At 44.7% G+C, this 19,980-nt stretch overlaps 7 protein-coding genes across 8 annotated transcripts; 5 read left to right on the plus strand and 2 right to left on the minus strand.

The window, feature by feature from the left end:
• The first annotated feature begins 409 nt into the window (after positions 1–409).
• On the plus strand, positions 410–1,583 carry GILT3 (Gamma-interferon-inducible lysosomal thiol reductase 3). Its single transcript, XM_036818755.3, has 3 exons — positions 410–718; positions 1,041–1,343; positions 1,406–1,583. Exons 1-3 carry the CDS (start codon positions 473–475, stop codon positions 1,517–1,519), a joined length of 663 nt encoding a protein of 220 aa, XP_036674650.2. The 5' UTR covers positions 410–472; the 3' UTR covers positions 1,520–1,583.
• Positions 1,584–2,373: 790 nt separating this feature from the next.
• GILT2 (Gamma-interferon-inducible lysosomal thiol reductase 2) lies at positions 2,374–3,607 on the plus strand. The gene is made up of 4 exons (XM_036818784.3): positions 2,374–2,533; positions 2,595–2,759; positions 3,051–3,344; positions 3,400–3,607. The coding sequence occupies exons 1-4, from the start codon at positions 2,474–2,476 to the stop codon at positions 3,502–3,504; spliced, it is 624 nt and encodes a 207-aa protein (XP_036674679.3). The 5' UTR covers positions 2,374–2,473; the 3' UTR covers positions 3,505–3,607.
• Positions 3,608–4,454: 847 nt separating this feature from the next.
• On the plus strand, positions 4,455–7,049 carry eIF3d1 (eukaryotic translation initiation factor 3 subunit d1). The gene is made up of 4 exons (XM_036818526.3): positions 4,455–4,782; positions 4,912–5,547; positions 5,955–6,247; positions 6,317–7,049. Exons 1-4 carry the CDS (start codon positions 4,584–4,586, stop codon positions 6,869–6,871), a joined length of 1,683 nt encoding a protein of 560 aa, XP_036674421.1. The 5' UTR covers positions 4,455–4,583; the 3' UTR covers positions 6,872–7,049.
• Positions 7,050–7,189: 140 nt separating this feature from the next.
• LOC108007838 (spaetzle-processing enzyme-like) lies at positions 7,190–9,364 on the plus strand. 2 transcript variants are annotated; one of them, XM_017071602.4, is made up of 3 exons: positions 7,190–7,726; positions 7,848–8,463; positions 8,535–9,364. In XM_017071602.4, the coding sequence occupies exons 1-3, from the start codon at positions 7,645–7,647 to the stop codon at positions 8,962–8,964; spliced, it is 1,128 nt and encodes a 375-aa protein (XP_016927091.4). In that variant the 5' UTR covers positions 7,190–7,644; the 3' UTR covers positions 8,965–9,364. The 2 variants fall into 2 exon arrangements, with proteins under 2 accessions (XP_016927091.4, XP_070851812.1); XM_070995711.1 differs by having other exon boundaries at positions 7,854–8,463.
• Positions 9,365–9,509: 145 nt separating this feature from the next.
• On the minus strand, positions 9,510–11,406 carry LOC108007848 (spaetzle-processing enzyme-like). The gene is made up of 3 exons (XM_017071609.4): positions 10,843–11,406; positions 10,071–10,668; positions 9,510–9,999 (listed from the first exon to the last, which is right to left on the minus strand). Exons 1-3 carry the CDS (start codon positions 10,907–10,909, stop codon positions 9,570–9,572), a joined length of 1,095 nt encoding a protein of 364 aa, XP_016927098.4. The 5' UTR covers positions 10,910–11,406; the 3' UTR covers positions 9,510–9,569.
• Positions 11,407–11,542: 136 nt separating this feature from the next.
• On the plus strand, positions 11,543–14,071 carry SPE (Spatzle-Processing Enzyme). The gene is made up of 4 exons (XM_036818245.3): positions 11,543–11,701; positions 12,124–12,519; positions 13,244–13,553; positions 13,619–14,071. Exons 1-4 carry the CDS (start codon positions 11,626–11,628, stop codon positions 14,043–14,045), a joined length of 1,209 nt encoding a protein of 402 aa, XP_036674140.3. The 5' UTR covers positions 11,543–11,625; the 3' UTR covers positions 14,046–14,071.
• Positions 14,034–19,835, minus strand: LOC108007853 ((E3-independent) E2 ubiquitin-conjugating enzyme UBE2O). The gene is made up of 9 exons (XM_036818244.3): positions 19,047–19,835; positions 18,610–18,872; positions 18,343–18,547; positions 17,982–18,234; positions 17,174–17,918; positions 16,161–17,115; positions 15,114–16,056; positions 14,833–15,051; positions 14,034–14,776 (listed from the first exon to the last, which is right to left on the minus strand). Exons 1-9 carry the CDS (start codon positions 19,473–19,475, stop codon positions 14,568–14,570), a joined length of 4,221 nt encoding a protein of 1,406 aa, XP_036674139.3. The 5' UTR covers positions 19,476–19,835; the 3' UTR covers positions 14,034–14,567.
• Positions 19,836–19,980: the final 145 nt, after the last annotated feature.

A 19,980-nucleotide genomic window follows, 5' to 3' on the forward strand; every position in this document is an offset into this window, starting at 1 on the left:
TTTTTATTTGTCAACTCGTAAAGTTTAAAATAGGTTATACTCTTGGGAAAAAAAGCTTACTCGTGTGGCTTTTTAATAACAGTTGTGTTATACAGAATAAACAATGTACATACTATATTTAATCCGAAATTCCCCTCCTATCTGAAGTCCCCAAGTTCAGTGGGTTAATCTGTATAGTCTGCTCGGTCAGTCTGATTAGAGATAAGAGATATATGGTCATGCGATGAGGCTACGATATTTGCTGAGAGTAATTGCTCTGTTGATGGTGGGCGAAATGGGAGAGAAAGAACCCAAATGGTGGGGAAATTGGGAGAGAAAGAACCCCAATGTTTTATATAGTATAGGCTCCTATACATATATTCCAAGTGGATGGGATTGCTTGTATAGAGCGGCGCATGTGAAATGGGCAAATCGAAAAGAGCAGTTGTGTTTGGCTTGTGAGGCTGCCCAGAGCGGAAAGCGAGCGCGGACGATGAATAAAATATTTGGAATTTGGTGTGCCCTGTGCCTGCTGCTTATTTTGCCCACGTCCGGAAATACACAATCCCCGGAAAATGCACAATCCCCGGAAAATTCCAAGCTCCTGGTGGCCATCCACTACGAGGCCCTGTGTCCAGACAGCATGAACTTCATCCGCCGCCGACTTTACGATGCTCTAAACGACAATAACTGGTGGTCCGTCACCGATCTGAAGCTATATCCATTTGGCAAAGCGGGGGTGAGTCAATCACAATAAAAAACATGTTGTATACTTTTCTTTTTTCCCCTCATAAAGACACTCTAACCTTGGAATGCCATTTTAATTCATTCTTGGTTCGTTGCAAAAACATTTGTTTTAGCACAGTCTATAGTCTTATAAACAAAGCATTAAACACAAACGAGTACGTATGTACATATTTATGTAGTCCATTTTGACATCACTCAATTTTGAGTTCCAAAGAGAGTAAAGTAAATCTCTTAGAGATGTACTTTGATTTCTAAACTAAAATAAATAATATTATTAAATTCTTTTTAACGATTCACCTATTTTAATCTTTCAGTTCTACAACAGTTCAGGCAAAACGCAGGTGTACTGCCAACACGGTGAAGATGAGTGCGAACTGAATGCGCTGCACGCCTGTATTATTGAGACCCTAGATATTCGGAAGGCCTTTGACCTCATCTATTGCATGCTGAGATCCTACTCAAATGAATTGGATAAATGTTCCAGGAGCATGGGTTTGGATGTGAGCAAGGCCAGGGAATGCAAAAGTTCGCGAACAAACGCCGAAATTTTGGAGCCCTATGGCAGGGAAACCCTCAAACTTGAACTCTCCTTTGTGCCCAGCATTGTGTTTGAGAATGTAAGTAACTTACTTTACAATTTATAAACGGCCTCCCAATTGACTTACCAATTCATTCCCAGAACTTTAAGCCCTACGGACAGAGAAGCATTCGCAACAATTTCGAAAGGCATTTTTGTCAAGAGTACAAGAAGAAGTTCAACATTACACTGCCAACATGTTCCGCAATTTTATAAAAACTTTCGTAATGAGTAATTTTTTTTATATGTGCCAAGACCAATAAATAATAATTACACTTCACTGGTTCGTTTGCTTTTTCGCTGACTCACATTGGAAAAATAGAAATTTAAATATATCAGCTTATCAGGCGCATTTTTGTACACAGATTCTAATCGGGAACAGCTGTCTGGTCGACTAAAAATGAGATTAAAAGCCTGCTGCTCAGCAATTGCCCACTGGGTTTCCGTAATCAGTTGAGGTTTTCGTGGGCTTTGTTTTGGACACTCACTCGTGTGGAGTCCCGTGGGGAAATGCTCTCTGCCCAGCAGGGGCGCCGACCACGGGGGGCCCACCAGAAAAGGGGAAAATCTTTCGCCAGAGGAGGCAAGTCGTTAATATATTTCCTTTTCTCAAGTCGCTTTTGCTTTAGCTAGCCGCAAAGATATTAGCCCAAAATATTAATTCAATCGGCAAATATTTGATTTGCCCCATAAAATGCATTGATTTATTACCGAAAAAAGAGTTATTGTCAAAAAGAAAGCAAAGGAAGTCATAAAAATGAAAAATTTTTAAAGCTTAAAATCGTTTACACAGGCTATTAATATTTATTATTGTTTTTATATATTATTTATAGTCTCATAATATAAAGACACAGTAATTATGAGGCGGGGTAAAAAAAATTGGATTCGTTCAGTAAAGTTTTAAAATAATTAAAAAAATTAAAAGTATAAAGCAGTCTTTGAGATATTATTAGATAAAAACACAATTTTTGTACATTACAATATTTGTAGAGAAAATTGGAAAGCCCCCATTTACTATCTTCTGACTACACCACTGGCCGCTTAGAATTTTACGCAACGCATTGAAAACGCTGTGCATATCAAATCCAGACTTTATTTCAGTGTCGAGCGGTCGCTGGCGTTGAGCGGCTGAATTTTTCAAGATCAGCTCGGAATTAAACTGAAACTGCCATGAGGGCGATCGTCTTTGTCTGCCTGCTGCTGGGATGGGTGGGCGTGGCCATGCCAAGGGTAAGTGAACCCGTTGAACAACGATTCCGAATTGCGACGATCGTTGATCATGACTTTGCAGCGACTGCGAGGACCACAGGCTGATCGACTCCCAGTTACCCTGTACTACGAGGCACTGTGTCCCTACTGCATGGAGTTCGTCACCACCCAGCTGAGTCCTTCGATGATTCGCCGGGGTCGACTGCCATTCACTGATCTTACGCTGGTTCCCTATGGAAATGCCAGGGTATGTTTGCATTATCTTTAGATACAACAGTAAACTCTTTAACTTTTTTCAAAAAACCTAGAAATTCCAAAAATCACCCTGGTAACTTAAAAAAGTTTAAAGAAACCTGCTTATTTAATTAGAGTCTCAACAAAGATTTAATTGATTTAAGAGGATGTTAATATTTAAGAGGACAAACTAGTTGATAATTCACTAAAATGGGAAATGGGTCTGCAGAAACCTGCTCAATTCGAAATTTGATAGCATCCATCAAACTTAATCCGCTTTGAAATCGCATTTAATCCCCTCCAGATCGACGAAGCCGGAAATGTGGCCTGCCAGCATGGGGAGCTTGAGTGCGAGTTGAACTCCTGGCATGCCTGCATCCTGGAGCACCATGACATTACCTCTTCCCTGAAGCTCATTGCTTGTCTGATGAGGTTCAAGAAGAATAGGCTGGACAAGTGCGCTGACCGCTTGAAAATCGACGTTACCGATGTCAAAAACTGCAAAAACACGCGTCAGGTCAACGACATTCTGAAGAAGTACGGCGAGGAAACAGCAAAGATCTCATTTCTGGGAGTGCCAGCCATAGCCTTGGACAACGTAAGTCTTATTTTTTAACATTAGGTACTATATCTTAAGACTCTTTGTTTTCTAGATTTATGATGCTAACCTGTCAGCAAATCTAACTGATAATTTTGATTCCATTTTTTGCGCCACGTATAAGGAAAAGTTCAACAAGAAGCTCTTCAACTGTCAGTAAATATATAGAGCCTTATTGAGGCCCTTACCTTTCCAGCTGTGTTCATTTTCGATTGAAATGGAAAGGTTATGTACGTAGAAAATAAAATATATACTTTATTGAATCACTTCTTGCTCTTATTTTAAGTTTATAAAAGAGTAATACATTAAGGGCATCGAGAATTTAATAAGCTCATAAATCATCTCTTATACAAACAGACCTCCCTTTAAACAGACCTTAAGCTATTAAAGTTGAGTGAGGATATGAAGCTAAGTTTCAAATATTTTTCAGTTGATAAATTTCAAAATTTCCACAACTTTTATTTTTAAATACTATATTCCAATCAACTTATAAATAAAACGTATAAATTCAAATAAATTGTCAACTTGTCTAAAACATAATTTTTCGCGCCCATTTGTGGCGCCATCTATGTCAACCGTTTACCCTTAACAGTCCTTCTGTTAAGATTTAACATTGCCAGTTAGCGAGTACACCCTCCTAAAATAGCGAATACACGCACCTGTAATTTTTCATCGATGAAATCGAAGAGGAAGAGAGCTATGGAAATCGAACAGTAAGAGAACAAACAAATAATCGATGTTTTCAAGAAACATTTATGAAACATCGATGAAATAAATGTTTTTCTTTAAAATAAATTAATAGTAAGATTAAGTAATTCAAGAAAAAATGGTTTGGTTTTTGTTCATCACATCTCGCTTTAGCCTTGTGTCCTTAAAACTTTCCTACAATATTTACATATTGCCCTGTGAAGATCATCCTTTTTCTTGAAATGGACTAAAAAGGTATTAGTATATAAAAAAATTATATGTACTTATTCTATAAATACCTACATTTCCTACACCACCAGTTGAATATCTGAAATTATGTTAATATAGTTAGTAACTTATATTAAACATCGATAGTCGCCATAAAACATCGATAGGAAATTTTAAAATCATCGATGCATCGATATTTCTCCTCCCCTACAACACGCGACGGTAATTTTTTGCACGGATTCTGTTTGGTTTCTGGAAAATCGCTGAATTCAAGCCGAATAGCTGACTGCAGACCGAGCACGAGCACCAGGAAAACGCCCCAGGATGAGCGAGACCATAAACACCGCGGCGCAGTTCCCGACCTTCGAGAAGCCGACCGTGCAGTTCAACGAGAAGGGCTGGGGGCCATGCGAGCTGCCCGATACGTTCAAGGATGTGCCGTACCAGCCGTTCAGCAAGAACGATCGCCTGGGCAAGATCTGCGACTGGACGAGCACCTCGAACAACGACAAGAAGTACCAGAGTGAGTAGAGCCCCTCCAAGAGGGAGTTACCCACAGCCCACCTAGCTTTCCGCCGAAAGTGAGGTTAGGTGCGTGTGTCGTGGCAATACGGGTAATATATGGCCTATTTCCATTCCTACGCTCCCGCAGACAAGTACGCCTCCAGCTTTGGCACGGGCAACCAGTACTCGTACTACCATGAGGAGGACGAGACCACCTTCCACCTGGTGGACACGGCCCGCGTCCAGAAGCCGCCTCATCAACGCGGCCGCTTCAGGAACATGAGGAACTCGCGTTCCGGTCGCGGCAGGAATGCCCGCGGTGGCCTAAACACCCACGGCATGACCACGCTCAGTGGCAAGAACGTAAAGGCCCGGGATCCGCGTCATGGTCGCGGCATGGGCAAGAAGTTCGGTCACCGCGGACCACCACCCAAGATGCGCGAATCTTCGGTGGCCGTGCGCGCCGATTGGGCATCCATTGAGGAGATGGACTTCCCGCGACTCATCAAGCTGTCGCTGCCGAACATCAAGGAGGGCGTCGATATCGTCACTTGCGGCACGCTGGAGTACTACGACAAGACCTACGACCGCATCAACGTGAAGAACGAGAAGCCGCTGCAGAAGATCGACCGCATCGTGCACACGGTGACCACCACCGACGACCCCGTCATCCGGCGCCTGTCCAAGACCGTAGGCAACGTCTTCGCCACGGACGCCATCCTGGCCACCATCATGTGCTCCACGAGATCGAACTACTCCTGGGATATTGTCATCGAGAAAGTCGGTAGGTTTCTGAAAAACAAGAAAGACAGGGATAAGGTAGGGTAAATGTTTGAATTGTTTAATATCATTCATTTTGGGAAGAAAGATATATTTAAGATTTTGTTGAACGTTTAGAATTTTCGATATAGTAAAAAAAAAAAGAAGTTTTAGTGCAAAAAAAAAGTTTCCAAATACGAGTAATTATATGCAAAGAGCCGGTACAAAGGTTAACCGAAGATCCTAAGATCGTATTAAATATTATCATTATCATTCATAACATTTCAAATCAGCGCTAATAATACGTATGTGTAACTAAATAAACAATAAAAAATTTAAATATTTATAGAAAAGTACATATAGTAGATATGACAAATAATATTTTTGTATTAAATATAGTAAGCACTAACAATGACACACATGTTATTACAGGCGACAAGATCTTCATGGACAAGCGTGACCACACCGAGTTCGACCTCCTGACCGTGAACGAGAGCAGCGTGGAACCCCCGACCGACGACGACAGCTCTTGCAACTCGCCCCGCAACCTGGCCATCGAGGCCACTTTCATTAACCACAACTTCAGCCAGCAAGTTCTGAAGACTGGCGACCAGGAGGCCAAGTACAAGTTCGAAGAGGGGAACCCGTTCATCAGCGAGGACGAGGATATCCAAGTGGCCAGCGTGGGCTACCGCTACAAGAAGTGGGAGCTGGGAAGCGACATTGTGAGTATTTGTTTATGGTAACGAACTTGTTAGTAGTAACTAAACTGGACAATTTTGTGTGTCCTTTAGGTTCTGGTGGCTCGTTGCGAGCACGATGGTGTCCTGCAGACGCCCAGTGGGGAGCCGCAGTTCATGTCCATCAAAGCGCTCAACGAGTGGGACTCGAAGCTGGCCAACGGCGTGGAGTGGCGACAGAAATTGGACACGCAGCGCGGAGCTGTGCTGGCCAACGAGCTGAGGAACAACGCCTGCAAGCTGGCCAAGTGGACTGTGCAGGCTGTGCTGGCCGGGTCCGATCAGCTGAAGCTCGGCTACGTTTCGCGTATTAATCCGAGGGACCACTCGCGCCATGTCATTCTCGGCACGCAGCAATTCAAGCCGCACGAGTTCGCCACCCAGATCAACCTGAGCATGGACAACGCCTGGGGAATCCTGCGGTGCATCATCGATCTAGTGATGAAGCAGAAGGACGGCAAATACCTGATCATGAAGGACCCCAACAAGCCGATCATCCGTCTGTACGACATCCCAGACAACACATTCGACTCCGATGACTCGGACGATGGCGAGGGCGACGACGAAGGGTTCCAGCAGGTCTACAACTACGCTCACAACAAGATTTAGACGTCACGCCCCCATATCCCAGAATCCCTTCCAGTCTTGGGCTTAATCCACAACCCGCTAAACATAACCACAACCGATGTCCTCTGAAGGAAAGGGCCTAGTTCTAGGCCATAGCTTAAGCATTTGTATTCGAGTTAAATTCAGCTATTTCCTAGTAAATCACAGAGGCAAAACAAAACATGAGCCTTTACGTGGTCTTTGTCTAAAGGGGGAATATTTATCTCATTTATTGAAATAGTCTACACATTGACGGCTATAATTTGGTGAATTATATCCCCAGTTTCCCGTCCCGTGTACTTAGTACTTCCGATATCTTTTTGATCGGACTTTAAGCTCCGACTGTTCAAGATGTTTTTACTAAAAGGGAATTTTTTCTGCTGCTTCAGGACGCACTCGGACGAATCTGCTAATTGGCGACAAATTTACTCTAAATGACATCCTGTTATTGGAATTTTTCATTCATTAAGCAACCACAATTTAAATTTCTTTACAAATCAAATATTTATTTAACCATAATATACTTTTAAAAATAGAAGCAAAATAGGTATTATTCAAAAATTTTAAGACCGCTTCCGCTTAAATTACTCATCATCGTGTTAAGCAGTACATTGGAAAGTTCCAAAGTAAAAGATTTTAACATGATCTTTATGTATTCTATATAAGACGAATGGGAACACCCCGAAAAGAATGATAATTTTTTATCGAATTTCTAAGAAACTTATAAATTCCGGCAAAATAAGTAGCAATTTCATGTATATTGTAAACTTCAAGGAATGAACAACATGTTTCTCGGACCGAAAAATAATATTTGGTTCCTGCTCCAGCCTTTTCTCTTGGCTCATTTTGCTAAATCTGGTAACTACAACAAGGATTTGTTAAACGTTAATTGAGTGTTTCCTGACATTTTTGTACAGTTTAAAAACATTAACATTTTAAAATTCAGAAAATTTTAAATAAGATAAATAATTTATGTAAGGTGCAGCAGCGTTTGCGCATTGTCGACCGGATGAGAAATGCGTCAGATTGGACACTTGTTACCCACTTATGAAGTTTCTAAGGCCCCGGGGAATGACAACTGCTGAGAGAGAAATATTTCATAACCGACAGTGCGGCATAGACAACAGAAGACTCGAATTACTGCACAAAGTTTTGATCTGCTGCCCGAAGAGTGGTGATGTCCTGCCAAATAATCAGATATGTGGCCAAACCCCGCCCGCTTTTCATACAACAGCTGGAGAAGAGTCGCCTCTGAACGGGTTTCCCTGGATGGCCATGCTATTATACGTGAATCCTCATAGTTCGACGCAGGATACTGTACCCAGGTGTGCGGGATCACTGATCACCAATCGCTACGTGCTCACCGCGGCCCAATGTGTGAACATAAATGGCTTGGAGCTAAGAAGTGTGCGACTCGGAGAGCATGACACCTCCTCAAACCCAGACTGCATCACTTTAATCAGTGGAACGAAGATATGCGCTCCCCCGCATCTAGAAATCAACGTGGAGCTGGCCATCAAGCATGAGCACTACGTGGCCATAGAAGGGAAGCACTACAACGACATTGCCCTGTTGCGACTCCAATTTCCGGTTCGGTGAGTAATGATTAACTGTCTTTAAGTTTTTATGTGACTTACTTTACCAAGCCATGATTTCATTTCTCCAGGTATACGAGCCAAATTCTACCCATTTGTATTTTTCCTAGCGATAATTTATCGAATCCTTCCTTTGACAACTACAATTTGCAAATAGCGGGCTGGGGGTCCTCGCAAATGCAGAGTTCCAGCAATGTATTATTGTATGCCAACATCCAGGGCAGGAACCCGGATGAGTGCTCAAGAATCTATTCTTCCTTAGGGATAAACAAGGAGACCCAAATATGCGCAGGTGGCCAGAACGGAAAGGACACCTGTAGAGGAGACTCTGGCAGTCCGCTGATGGCCACAATGGGATGGGGCGTGGACGAATTCGTTTATTTAGCCGGGATCACCTCCTATGGATTTAACCAGTGCGGAGATTGGCCAGCAGCTTACACGAAAACTTCATATTATGTCAATTGGATACAGAGGAGTATGTCGAGATATGAGGAAAACTAGGACACCTCAATATCTTTAAAAAAAAACAATTTTTCTAAAGTAAAATTAAATCAAATTCAACTATATAAACATTTATAAAAGGAGGAAGCCGAATTCCACTCAAAAACAAGTCTTTAGATTAATTTTATTGGTTATTGTGCCTCTTCTTAAAGGTGATTGCCTTATATGCAGTAGACAACAAATTAATAAGCTGAAATGTGGTGGGGTCCAAAAAAAGCACTCTTAGTCGTTGACCTCTACTATCAAATACCCATTACTCAGCTAAGGGGAGTGCAAGAGAGATGGAGACATGCAAGCAGCAAAGTAATTGTTCCCTAGATTGCACACAGCACCACTGCGCCATCTAGCGGCGATTCCTTTATGTGCTTTTAACTTTTTAATGGATAGTGCGACTTAATTTATTTATATATAAATGGATATTGCTAATCAAAACCTAATGCAATTTAAACCTTTACAAAACGTGTGTACCAGATTCCATATTCTTTCTATAAAATATACCTAAAGGCTAAAACATACAATCCCATTCCATAAGAAAAATCAATTGCTTCATGCGAGTTACATTTTAATGCCTTCCAATTAACATTAATGGTTTTGTTTATACTTAACTAATTGTGTTCATATCTCGACATACCCCACTGTATCCAATTGATATAACTTGAAGTTTTTGTGTAAGCTGCTGGCCAATCTCCGCACTGGTTAAATCCATAGGAGGTGATCCCGGCTAAATAAACGAATTCGTCCACGCCCCATCCCATTGTGGCCATCAGCGGACTGCCAGAGTCTCCTTTACAGGTGTCCTTTCTGTTCTGGCCACCTGCGCATATTTGGGTCTCCTTGTTTATCCCTAAGAACGAATAGCTTCTTGAGCACTCATCCGGGTTCCTGCCCTGGATGTTGGCATACAATAATACATTGCTGGAACTCTGCATTTGCGAGGACCCCCAGCCCGCTATTTGCAAATTGTAGTTGTCAAAGGAAGGATTCGATAAATTATCGCTAGGAAAAATACAAATGGGTAGAATTTGGCTCGTATACCTGGAGAAATGAAATCATGGCTTGGTAAAGTAAGTCACATAAAAGCTTAAAGACAGTTAATCATTACTCACCGAACCGGAAATTGGAGTCGCAACAGGGCTATGTCGTTGTAGTGCTTCCCTTCTATGGCCACGTAGTGCTCATGCTTGATGGCCAGCTCCACGTTGATTTCCAGATGCGGGGGAGCGCATATCTTCGTTCCACTGATTAAAGTGATGCAGTCTGGGTTTGAGGAGGTGTCATGCTCTCCGAGTCGCACACTTCTTAGCTCCAAGCCATTTATGTTCACACAGTGGGCTGCGGTAAGAACGTAGCGATTGGTGATCAGTGATCCCGCGCACCTGGGTACAGTATCCTGCGTCGAACTAAAAGAATTGGCGTATAATAGCATGGCCATCCATGGAAACCCGTTCAGAGGCGCCTCTTCTCCAGCTGTTATATGAAAAGCGGGCGGGGTTTGGCCACAGATCTGATTATTTGGCAGGACATCACCACTCTGCGGGCAGCAGATCCAAACTTGGTGCAATAATACGCTCCTTGTATTGTCTCTGCTGCACTGTCGGTTGTGAAATATTGCTCTCTCAGCAGTCGTCATTCCCCAGGGCCTTAGAAACTTCATAAGTGGGTTACAAGTGTCCAATCTGACGCATTGTTCATCCGGTTGACAGGCTAGAGGATTTATTAATAAATTATATTTGGTTTAACTACAAAGTTGTTCACTATAGAAAAGTCTCGCCTAGGATAAAAGCCGCACTGTTAAATGATTTTTTTACATACAGGACTTAAATGTAATCAATACTCCACTTTTGACTGTTTCTAATGTTTCTTGTAATATGTAATTACCAAATACTAGAGCCGAGAGAAAAGCCTGAAGCAAAAACGAAATATAAACTTTTTGTTCCAAAAACATGTTAAACCTCTGGGGACTAAAATTTAAATGAAGTAGATTTGATTCCCCTCATAAGTTTGTACAAGCTTAGCTTAATATTTTCATTTCCGAAATTGTAGACAGCTCTAAAGCTTTATGCGGACATAAACAAAAAATAAATAAAACATTAAAAAAAGGCACTGATAACCATTATCATTTTGTTGTTGTTTTTTTTTGGGTTTACTTGTTATTGCAATTCCAATTCTATCATTGCTTCCGCAACGAAAGTATCTGTGTGTCATATCCGTCTCAAAAATCTATTCTTAAAATTGTTTTAAACTTCCAGCTATATCAGTACAGCTATGTAATTTATAGTTGTTATAAAGACATGGGTATATTTAATTTATGACACTTTCGTCAATGAAATCTCCGGCAGAACAGAGCAGAGCTGAATATACCACTAGCTCCATGATAGGATACATCATTATCAAGTGTTGGGAGAATAACCGGTTGAGAGAAGATTACACAGAGTCGAAAGACTTCAAATGGTGGGGCTGCCCATGCTAATGCAAATATCTGGGAAAGTCCACCCCGTTCAATGATCGTTGTTGCAATCTAGATCGTACTTAACCCGTTGCCATTAAAATCGGGAGATAACCCCCGCTTTTCGCAATCAATGCAGTGGGAGCGTATGAGGTTTGAGATGCCCAACAGCCGGAGAGCTTGATTAGTATCAGATTGGAACCCGTAGCGACGAGATGGCATCTACGGAACGGAATTTTCTACTGGTGTCGCTGGTGGTCAGCGCATTATCCGGATTGGTCCTACGAGCAGGTGGGTAATCTGTCCTTGGGAGGCACACACAGAACCAGGTCATTTCGGACTGACTCTACTGGATACTATTAAACTTTTGAGTTCTATCTTGCTTTTTTCAAAATTCTATACAGTTTGTTTAATGAGTTTATTGTTTTATAGAATAATTTTATTGAGCTGAACCTTTTGACCTATAAGAATGAACATTGTACCCAACTTTCATATCTCTTCAACATCGGTTGTTGTTTAAAACTTAAAATGTGCAATCAATCTTAAAAAATTCTCTCTTATATTCTCCGTAAGGGCAAGTGTATTTCCAATTAAAATCAAGCTGTTTGTTATGATGAATTTATGCGTGTTAGATATCAATGGGAATATCTAACATTTTTGCACTGCCCGAGAACCGGTTAGACTGCATCGTAAACCGCGCTCTTCTCTTCCAGACTCAGCGGCCCAGATCAGCTTCGGCGCATGTACTCCACAGCAGAGCGAGGAGCGCGGCCAGTGCGTCCACATCACCAGTTGCCCCTTCCTGGCCGACCTGTTGAAGGTGGAGCCAAAGACTCCTGAACAGCGCGTCCTGCTCTCCAAGAGCCAATGTGGATTGGACAACCGGGTCGAGGGCCTGGTGAACCGCATCCTGGTCTGCTGCCCACAGAGCAAGAGGGCCGACATCGAGGACCCACAGCCCACGGCTCCCAAGGGTGCTGAACAGCAGCCGGGCAATGTGCTACCCGGGAGCGATGACTGCGGATTCCTGTTTGACGATCGCATTTTTGGTGGAACCGCCACGAGCCTCTGGGAATTCCCGTGGATGGTGTTGCTGCAGTACAAAAAACGTGAGTACTTAATATACAGGGGAACGTTATCAGCATCCATGTATTCGTTATTGAGCAGATTATTTACCGGGGTCAATTCTTATCATTGAAATACGGAGATGTGCATTAGGGTGGTGCCAAAATGGAATATAATTTTCACCCTTAAAAATTGTATTAAGTTAAAATGATTACTTGAAAACTAAACCTTTTCATTTTAAGACCTACGATTTTCCTCATACGACACTAAAGCCAGTGAGAATTTAGAACCATTTCTAACCTTATCAACCCCCGTTTATAAAAAAGTAGAGAGCAAAAAAGCATATGTTTGGTTTAAATCTACCCTACCTATATTAAAATAATTTTATTTCAAAGGCAACAGTACGTATGAGTGATAAACTTTGAAGCAAATGCGCTGACCTTATTAAATTTCTATACAAGTATCGCCTACATACTTAGAAGTAAACAACTCACTAATCTATTTTTCTTATTGATGAAAGTAATAAACAATTTATTAAACTTTGCTTTAATAAATAATTTAATTCGTTAACTTTACTTTAAAAACATTTCAAAAACATAAAAAGCAATTGAAACAATATTCATGGATTTTCCCAAGGAAATGCGTCAAGATTAATATGCGACTTGTTTGATAAGCGTTTATATAAAGGCAATGAAAATATATGTATATATTATAATAATCCTCATCAAGTTTCATTAAAATATTTACCAAGTATTTGCATTCTTGCAGCTTTTTCCGAAACCTATTCCTTCAACTGCGGCGGCGCTCTGATCAACTCCCGCTACGTCCTGACCGCGGGACACTGCCTGGCCAGTCGTGACCTGGACAAGGCCGGCGTCGTCCTGCACAGCGTTCGCCTGGGAGAGTGGGACACCAGGACCGATCCCGACTGCAGCACCCTGATGAACGGAGAGCGCATTTGCGCGCCCCACCACATCGACATCGAGGTGGAAAAGGGCATCATCCATGAGCAGTTTGCCCCGGCCTCGGTGGACCAGAAGAATGATATAGCGCTGGTGCGCCTCAAGCGGAGCGTCAGGTGTGTGGATCCTTATAATTGAGGTTATCCTGTGATTCCATTTACATTATCACGTTCTCCAACAGCTACACCGACTATGTGCGTCCCATTTGCATGCCCACCGACGACATGATTCGGAACAACTTCGTCGACTACGGCATGGATGTGGCCGGCTGGGGGCTCACGGAGAACATGCAGCCAAGCCCGACCAAGCTGAAGATCACCGTCACCGTGTGGAACCTGACGGGCTGCCAGGAGCAGTACAACACCTTCTTCAAGGTGAAAATGGACGACACCCAGCTGTGTGCCGGTGGCCAGGCGGGCAAGGATACCTGTGGCGGCGATTCCGGCGGCCCCCTGATGGTGCCCATCACCTCCGGCGGACGAGATGTCTTCTACATCGCTGGCGTTACGTCCTACGGAACAAAGCCCTGCGGCCTCAAGGGCTGGCCCGGCGTATATACCCGCACAGGGGCTTTTGTCAATTGGATAAAGCAGAAATTAGAGGCATAATAAATAAAATTGCTAATTTATTCACATTTCTCGCATTGGGCTAGCTTACAATATTACGTACATGGTGCTGATTGGGGGACGGGGTTAGACTAACTAAGCTAAGCTCTAAGCTCTGGTGGAATGCCTACAAAGATTCGTGTAGGCCAGCATCCACATTTATCGGAACAACACATTAAATACAACTTGTTTGCTGCTGGCCTGACAACAAAAAAATTATACAAATAAAACTTGACTAACTGAAATTACATGAGGCGGATCAATTTATCATTTTGCTTAGTTGCGCGCTATATATATATATAATTCAGCTTTATGACATTATTTTTTATGTGAAAAACTAACAACCAATAACTTTAAGAAATTTCGTTTAACTAAAAGGCTGATTGCCAGCAATACGAGTTGAGAAAAAATTCGAGATTCGAGCTAGTGGCTATAAAACGCCAGGTCAGACTCCCAAGCGCAGGCGGCGAAAGTCTTGTGGTTCTTCTGATAGGCACCAATTTTTCACAGGCACGAGCTGGGCACTCAGATCTCCTCCGGAGCAGCACGCGGCGCAGTTCCCATTCCCGCCGCGGTCCCATTTCGTTCATCCGTTACCAGACTGGCTCCCAAGGCAGTTAGCTCGCTCTCCAGTTGGCCCAAAACGCCCTTGACCGCTATGCAAAAGCCACGACTGCAAGGCAGCAGGGGGAATTCGGGCAGCTCGCACGGCGCCTTATAGTCCACGGGCATATCTGTGGAATGGGATTATTAGTCATACGGAAAAACAGAGTTATTGACTAGCACTCACCCTTGATGCTAGTTATACGCTGGCGCTGCGCCTCAAGGGAGTATTCCGACCAGGCCAGCATGCGGCCGTGCAGCTCGCTGCCAAACTCCTTGAAGTGCTCAATCAGTTCATTGCGGAAAACGAGCGGCGGATTCTTCAGCTGCTTCACCGTGGAGTGGGCAATTTTTATGATGGCCATCTCGTTATAGACACGAGAGTTCTCATTGCCCAGTTGGGTGCCTGAAAATAACACCAATACTGTTTATTGCTGTTTTATGCAATAGGCCTGAATAGCGATCTACCTCGTTGTTTCTCGTAGCCCGCCTCGTTATAGTAGGGCTCATCGACCAGTATGAGTCCCTGTATGGAAACGAGCACTTGCAGCATGGTGCTGCCGGGCAGCCACACCTCGTTGTCGCGTCCTGACCAGGTGCCCAGTAGCGATACACACACCTTGCCCTCCTCGTACAAATTCGGATTGAGGCGCTCGGTGCAGTAGCTAATGTAGTGGCATACTGGCGGGCTCTTCGGATAGTCGCGCCCCATTTGAAAGTCGAAGAAGAATAGAGCGTTCTGGTAGGGCGTACGCTGCGGACCCACCATCATCACGGAAATCAGGTCCATGCGATCCTCGTAGGCACGGACCACAACTCCGGGGGGTAGAGAAGCCTTCAGCAAACGGTATTCCCGCTGCACAGCCCGCTGATATTGCGCTTTGTTGGCCGGGGTCACCTTATTGCTGATGAAAAAGTGGGCTGCTGGTGCATTGGACAGCACTTGAAAGCAATTCTCGCAGACGGGAGGGGTGTCCGGTATTGCAGAGGGCGAGGAGCAGGCCATGGGGCCGTCAATGGGCGGCAGTGACTCGGACAGGGCATTTAGATTCAACGGCTGCTCCATGGCCTCGTCAGCCGCTGTAGTTCCTTTTTCCGCTTGTCCCGCATCATCATCGGCCACCTCGATGGCTTCCTCGGCATCGCTCACATCCTCCTTCTTGTACGCCCCTATTCCAATGAACCCCTTCCTTTCTAGCGTTTTGCGGCACTTGTACATTTGGTCACTGATCAAAAAAGAGAAGACCTCACAGACGTCAACAGTGCGTTGACCGATGAACTCAATTTGGTCCTCCCTGGATTTTATTTTAGTCTGCTTAGTATCTGAATCCTCAGCCAATTTGTTCTCGCTGTCTGGATTGTTGGACTCGTCTGAAGTGTTTTCACCGCGCGAGTGGATGCCAGAATCATTCTGTAATGCAATGCAAGTTAAGGTTACTGCTGTTTCTCAGAATCTTTAATAAATTACTAATCTATGTAGAAGATTGTCTTATATTCCGGTGGTATATTACTTACTATGAAGGGACTCTCGAACCCTTTGGCTATGTTTTCCCGCGCGGAGGCGAGCAGTTCCTTGAACTCGCTACGATACTTCTTAGTTAACTGATTGAAGGGGATTTGTCTTTCACTCTCAGTAAGATGTGTATTAAGGAACTCCTCTGATGGCTCTGAATACTCTTCCTCCTCCTCCTCCTGCCCCTCCTGATCCTCATCTTCCTCAGCGATCTCATCAGTGCTCTTTTTGCACTGAACTTCATCAACTTCCGTAGAGGACTTTCGCTTTGTAGGTGTCGATGTAGACTGGCCAGACGCAACCAGAGAAAAAGTGTCCAGTTCGATCTTGAGCGGTGATGAAACCTTGGTCATGACAGCCAACGCCTCTGGGCTCGGCTCCACACGGCCGTGGGCAGGGCAGTCGGGAGAAACTTCGCAGGTGGTAGGCTTGGTACCCACGATGTCCTGGAAGTGGTCTACGTGGAAAAAGTTCGTACAAAGCTTACGGTCCAGACCCCGGCCGTTTTTAAACACTTCCATGAGGTCGGTAATGAGATCAGGTTTATGCTTGGGAGACAGGATACGGAAGAGTTTATCCAGCCGAATCATTGCTTCCTCGGCCTGATCCATTCCAATTACAACGCGGTCTTCCTTCTCCAGGGCGCTGAGATTGTTCTCAGATTGCGTCTCCCACGAGTCGCCATCCGAGCCATCCGATTCGTAAGCATCATGCTCCTGATCATTGTGGTTGATCTCGAACAGATCCTGCGGGTAGCACATGGTGATGTGTCCCTTGGCCCACCAAACACGCACCCGTCCATCGGGGTAGTTGTCGATCACCTGGCCAGCAGTTGAGTCGACATCCTCACCCGTAAAGTTTGACACTCGAATGACCATTGTGCCGGGTCGGTACTGGTAGTCGGAGTGATCCTTCAGGTCGTAAACGCTCAGCTCCTCTATATCCTTGCACAAAGGTCTGCCATAAAAGAAAACATTACGATTCGTATTACCAAAATCGAGTACAAATTACTTACATTGGATTCTCTACAAGGGAGTAGATATTGAACCACATGACCTTGGCAATGCGTTCGTCGTGGTCCACGCACTGGATGACCCCGTAGTCTGTTGCACCAGTACTGTTCTCGTTGGCCTTGCTTACAAAGTCGCCGGGAAAGAATTCATGGTTGTCCAAATGATGAATAGGATAAAGCTGCGTGGAGGGAATGCCAGTCTCAACGGTTCCATCCTGCCAGACAACCGTCACCGAACTGTACACGACCAGCGTCTCCACCACGATTTCGTCGCCGTCCTTGGGCGTCACCTCCTTCTTGGTAAAGGGCAACGAAATCATTTTCTTTATAGAGCGCATTTTCTTCTTAACATGTCGCCGCTTGCCAGATCGCATGGTTGTCCTGGGAGCCTGGGCGCCGGCCTCCGCAGCTGCGGTGGAAGCAGCTGGCGGAGACTCTGTGTCCTCGGCGACCATGGCCTCCTTTTCGACAGCCGCCAAGGGTTCAGGTGTCTGGATAGGCTCTTCGTCGTCATCCTCCTCAGTGCCCGATGAGAACACATCCTCTTTGCTGCGCTTAAACGACTTACAGGCATTGTGAGCATGGTCTATCACCGGACGTGGTAGCCGCATCCCGATGAACTTTCCGGCTAAGCGCCGGAGCTTGGGCACAGAGCGGGAATTTCCACTACTGGAGGCAGATGAATTCAATTTGCTAGCCTGGCTCTCCATCTTCTTCTGGGTTTGGAAAATGGGGACGTATTTCACCGCTGCAACAGATTAAATATAAAATTATTGGTGTTCAAAAGTCCCATTTATAATAAACACGCTACCTTGCTCCTCTTCCCAGTCTGCGTATTTAATTAATAGATCACATTTTGAATATTTGAGGTAGAATCGATCGTGAATCTGCAGCACGTAGGATTCATAGATGTTAAGGCGCTTAACGTTGTTCAGATCTTCGCCCTTGATGGCGGTCTTTGGGTGCTTGAGGGGATCGAGGTCGGTGCCATTGTCCAATTGCGAGATGGCCCGGCAAGTCCAGGCCACATTAACGGCTGTGGTGCGAATGGATTCAACGGTGTACTGGAAATATAAATTTATAATGAAGATCTTGTGTGAAGAACTGTCCTTAAAAGGCTACGAAACAAAGGGAGCATTCTAATCCCAGCAAATCTATGGGTATCATCTTACCACAGCACGACCTTTGCGATTTACGGCCGGGGTTATATCCGGTGTTAGATTTTTGACGCGATCTGGAGGCGGCAAGCGACCCACAACAACGTTGCCCGGAAAATATACATTGGGATTGAAGACCTCGCGGGCGCACTGGGCCACAGCATCCTTGAATTTGTGGAAATCGTCGGAGGTGATTTCCAAACGGGCTCCATTACAAGATCTGAATGGATTAGGCTATTAAATAGGGGGTATACCAAAGGGATGAGAGGGTATTCAACATACTTGAGCACGGCACACTCGTCCACGGTGAGGGTGGTGCCTATCCAGGTGCCAAGGCAGACGGGCACATCCCGGGTCCACTCGGAAATCGGACGCAGTCGCTCGGCGGGCACATTCTTGATGACCATCTTGGAGCCCAGCACAGTGACATCGGCGCGCACATTGACATCCCGCACGTAGCCCGCCTGGCCAACCAGATCCTTCTGTCCCGGCAGACGTCGCCTCACCACATCGCCTGGCATCAGAGTTCGATCCGCCAGACCAATCTGTGCATATGCCACATGGTTATTATTATATCACAGAATAAGAATCAAGGCGAAGAGACGCAAACAAACACGTGTCGAAAGAACGTGAAGTGCAAACGCAAAACAGTTGTGAAAACAGTTATTTCTTTTTGGGGGGACCTTGGGGGTTACATAACCTCAATGGAGTTTACTTACCGACCGTTCCGTGTGCACCATCTCCTTGCCATCCGGATAGAAGGCCACGCGCACCTCGCCCTTGGACAGCACCTCGTCGATCTCCTCATCCTCGTCGGAGGAGTAGGACTCGGACGTCTCGGTTACGACCCCAAAATGGACGCGACCCCGCCGATCGATGCGGAATACCTCGTCCTCGAAGAAGAACTGGCACTCGTTGTTGCCCGCCTGGTTCCTGGACGGCACCTGGCCACCACCAGTTCGCCGGGGATGGGAGTGGGAATTTGTGGGATGCCTGGACTCCTGAGGAGGGGTCCTTGCCCGGTCATGTGAAGATGAGGGACGTCTCGGCTGAGGCGGTGTCCGCGGAGCTCGCTTCTCCAAATCCTGCTGCTGCTGCTGCTGGTGCTCCTGATCTGGGGCGGCAGCACCCGCCACATCGCTCAACATGTTACCAATCGTGAGCTGGGAACATGGAAGGCCGAAAATGAGTGTGCCGGATTTTTGCGAGGCGAACTCTCGTTTATTTGGTAACTAACAGAGTACTATATAACTATTCTATTTCCGCCGACACACACACATCTAATTTACACTTTGCTCGGAAAAAAACTATAAATAAAACAGTCGAATCTACAAATAAAACGAGAAACTCGGAGAAAAATAATTTTGTGACTGCAAAACACTGGAGCTAGGCTTAGATAAAACAAGTAATTTAAATAATTTTGCAAATGTAAATAGACTGCAGGTAAATTATTAATTATCGAAATTCACAATTCAATAGTAATTAAAGGGGTTTTTGTTGTTCGAATGATTGTTGGAAATTCGGGGGTGGTGGGGGTGCCGTTTTGGCGGGCCTTTTCTCGGCGCAGCGAAAACGACACGTCTAGGAGATAACAGCGGGGGAGTTTTCCCCGGCCGTTGATGGTAACATTAATTCTGTCAATTAACAGAGGAA

This window comes from Drosophila suzukii, chromosome 3 (genome assembly GCF_043229965.1).
Source record: "Drosophila suzukii chromosome 3, CBGP_Dsuzu_IsoJpt1.0, whole genome shotgun sequence".
Taxonomy (NCBI): domain Eukaryota; kingdom Metazoa; phylum Arthropoda; class Insecta; order Diptera; family Drosophilidae; genus Drosophila; species Drosophila suzukii.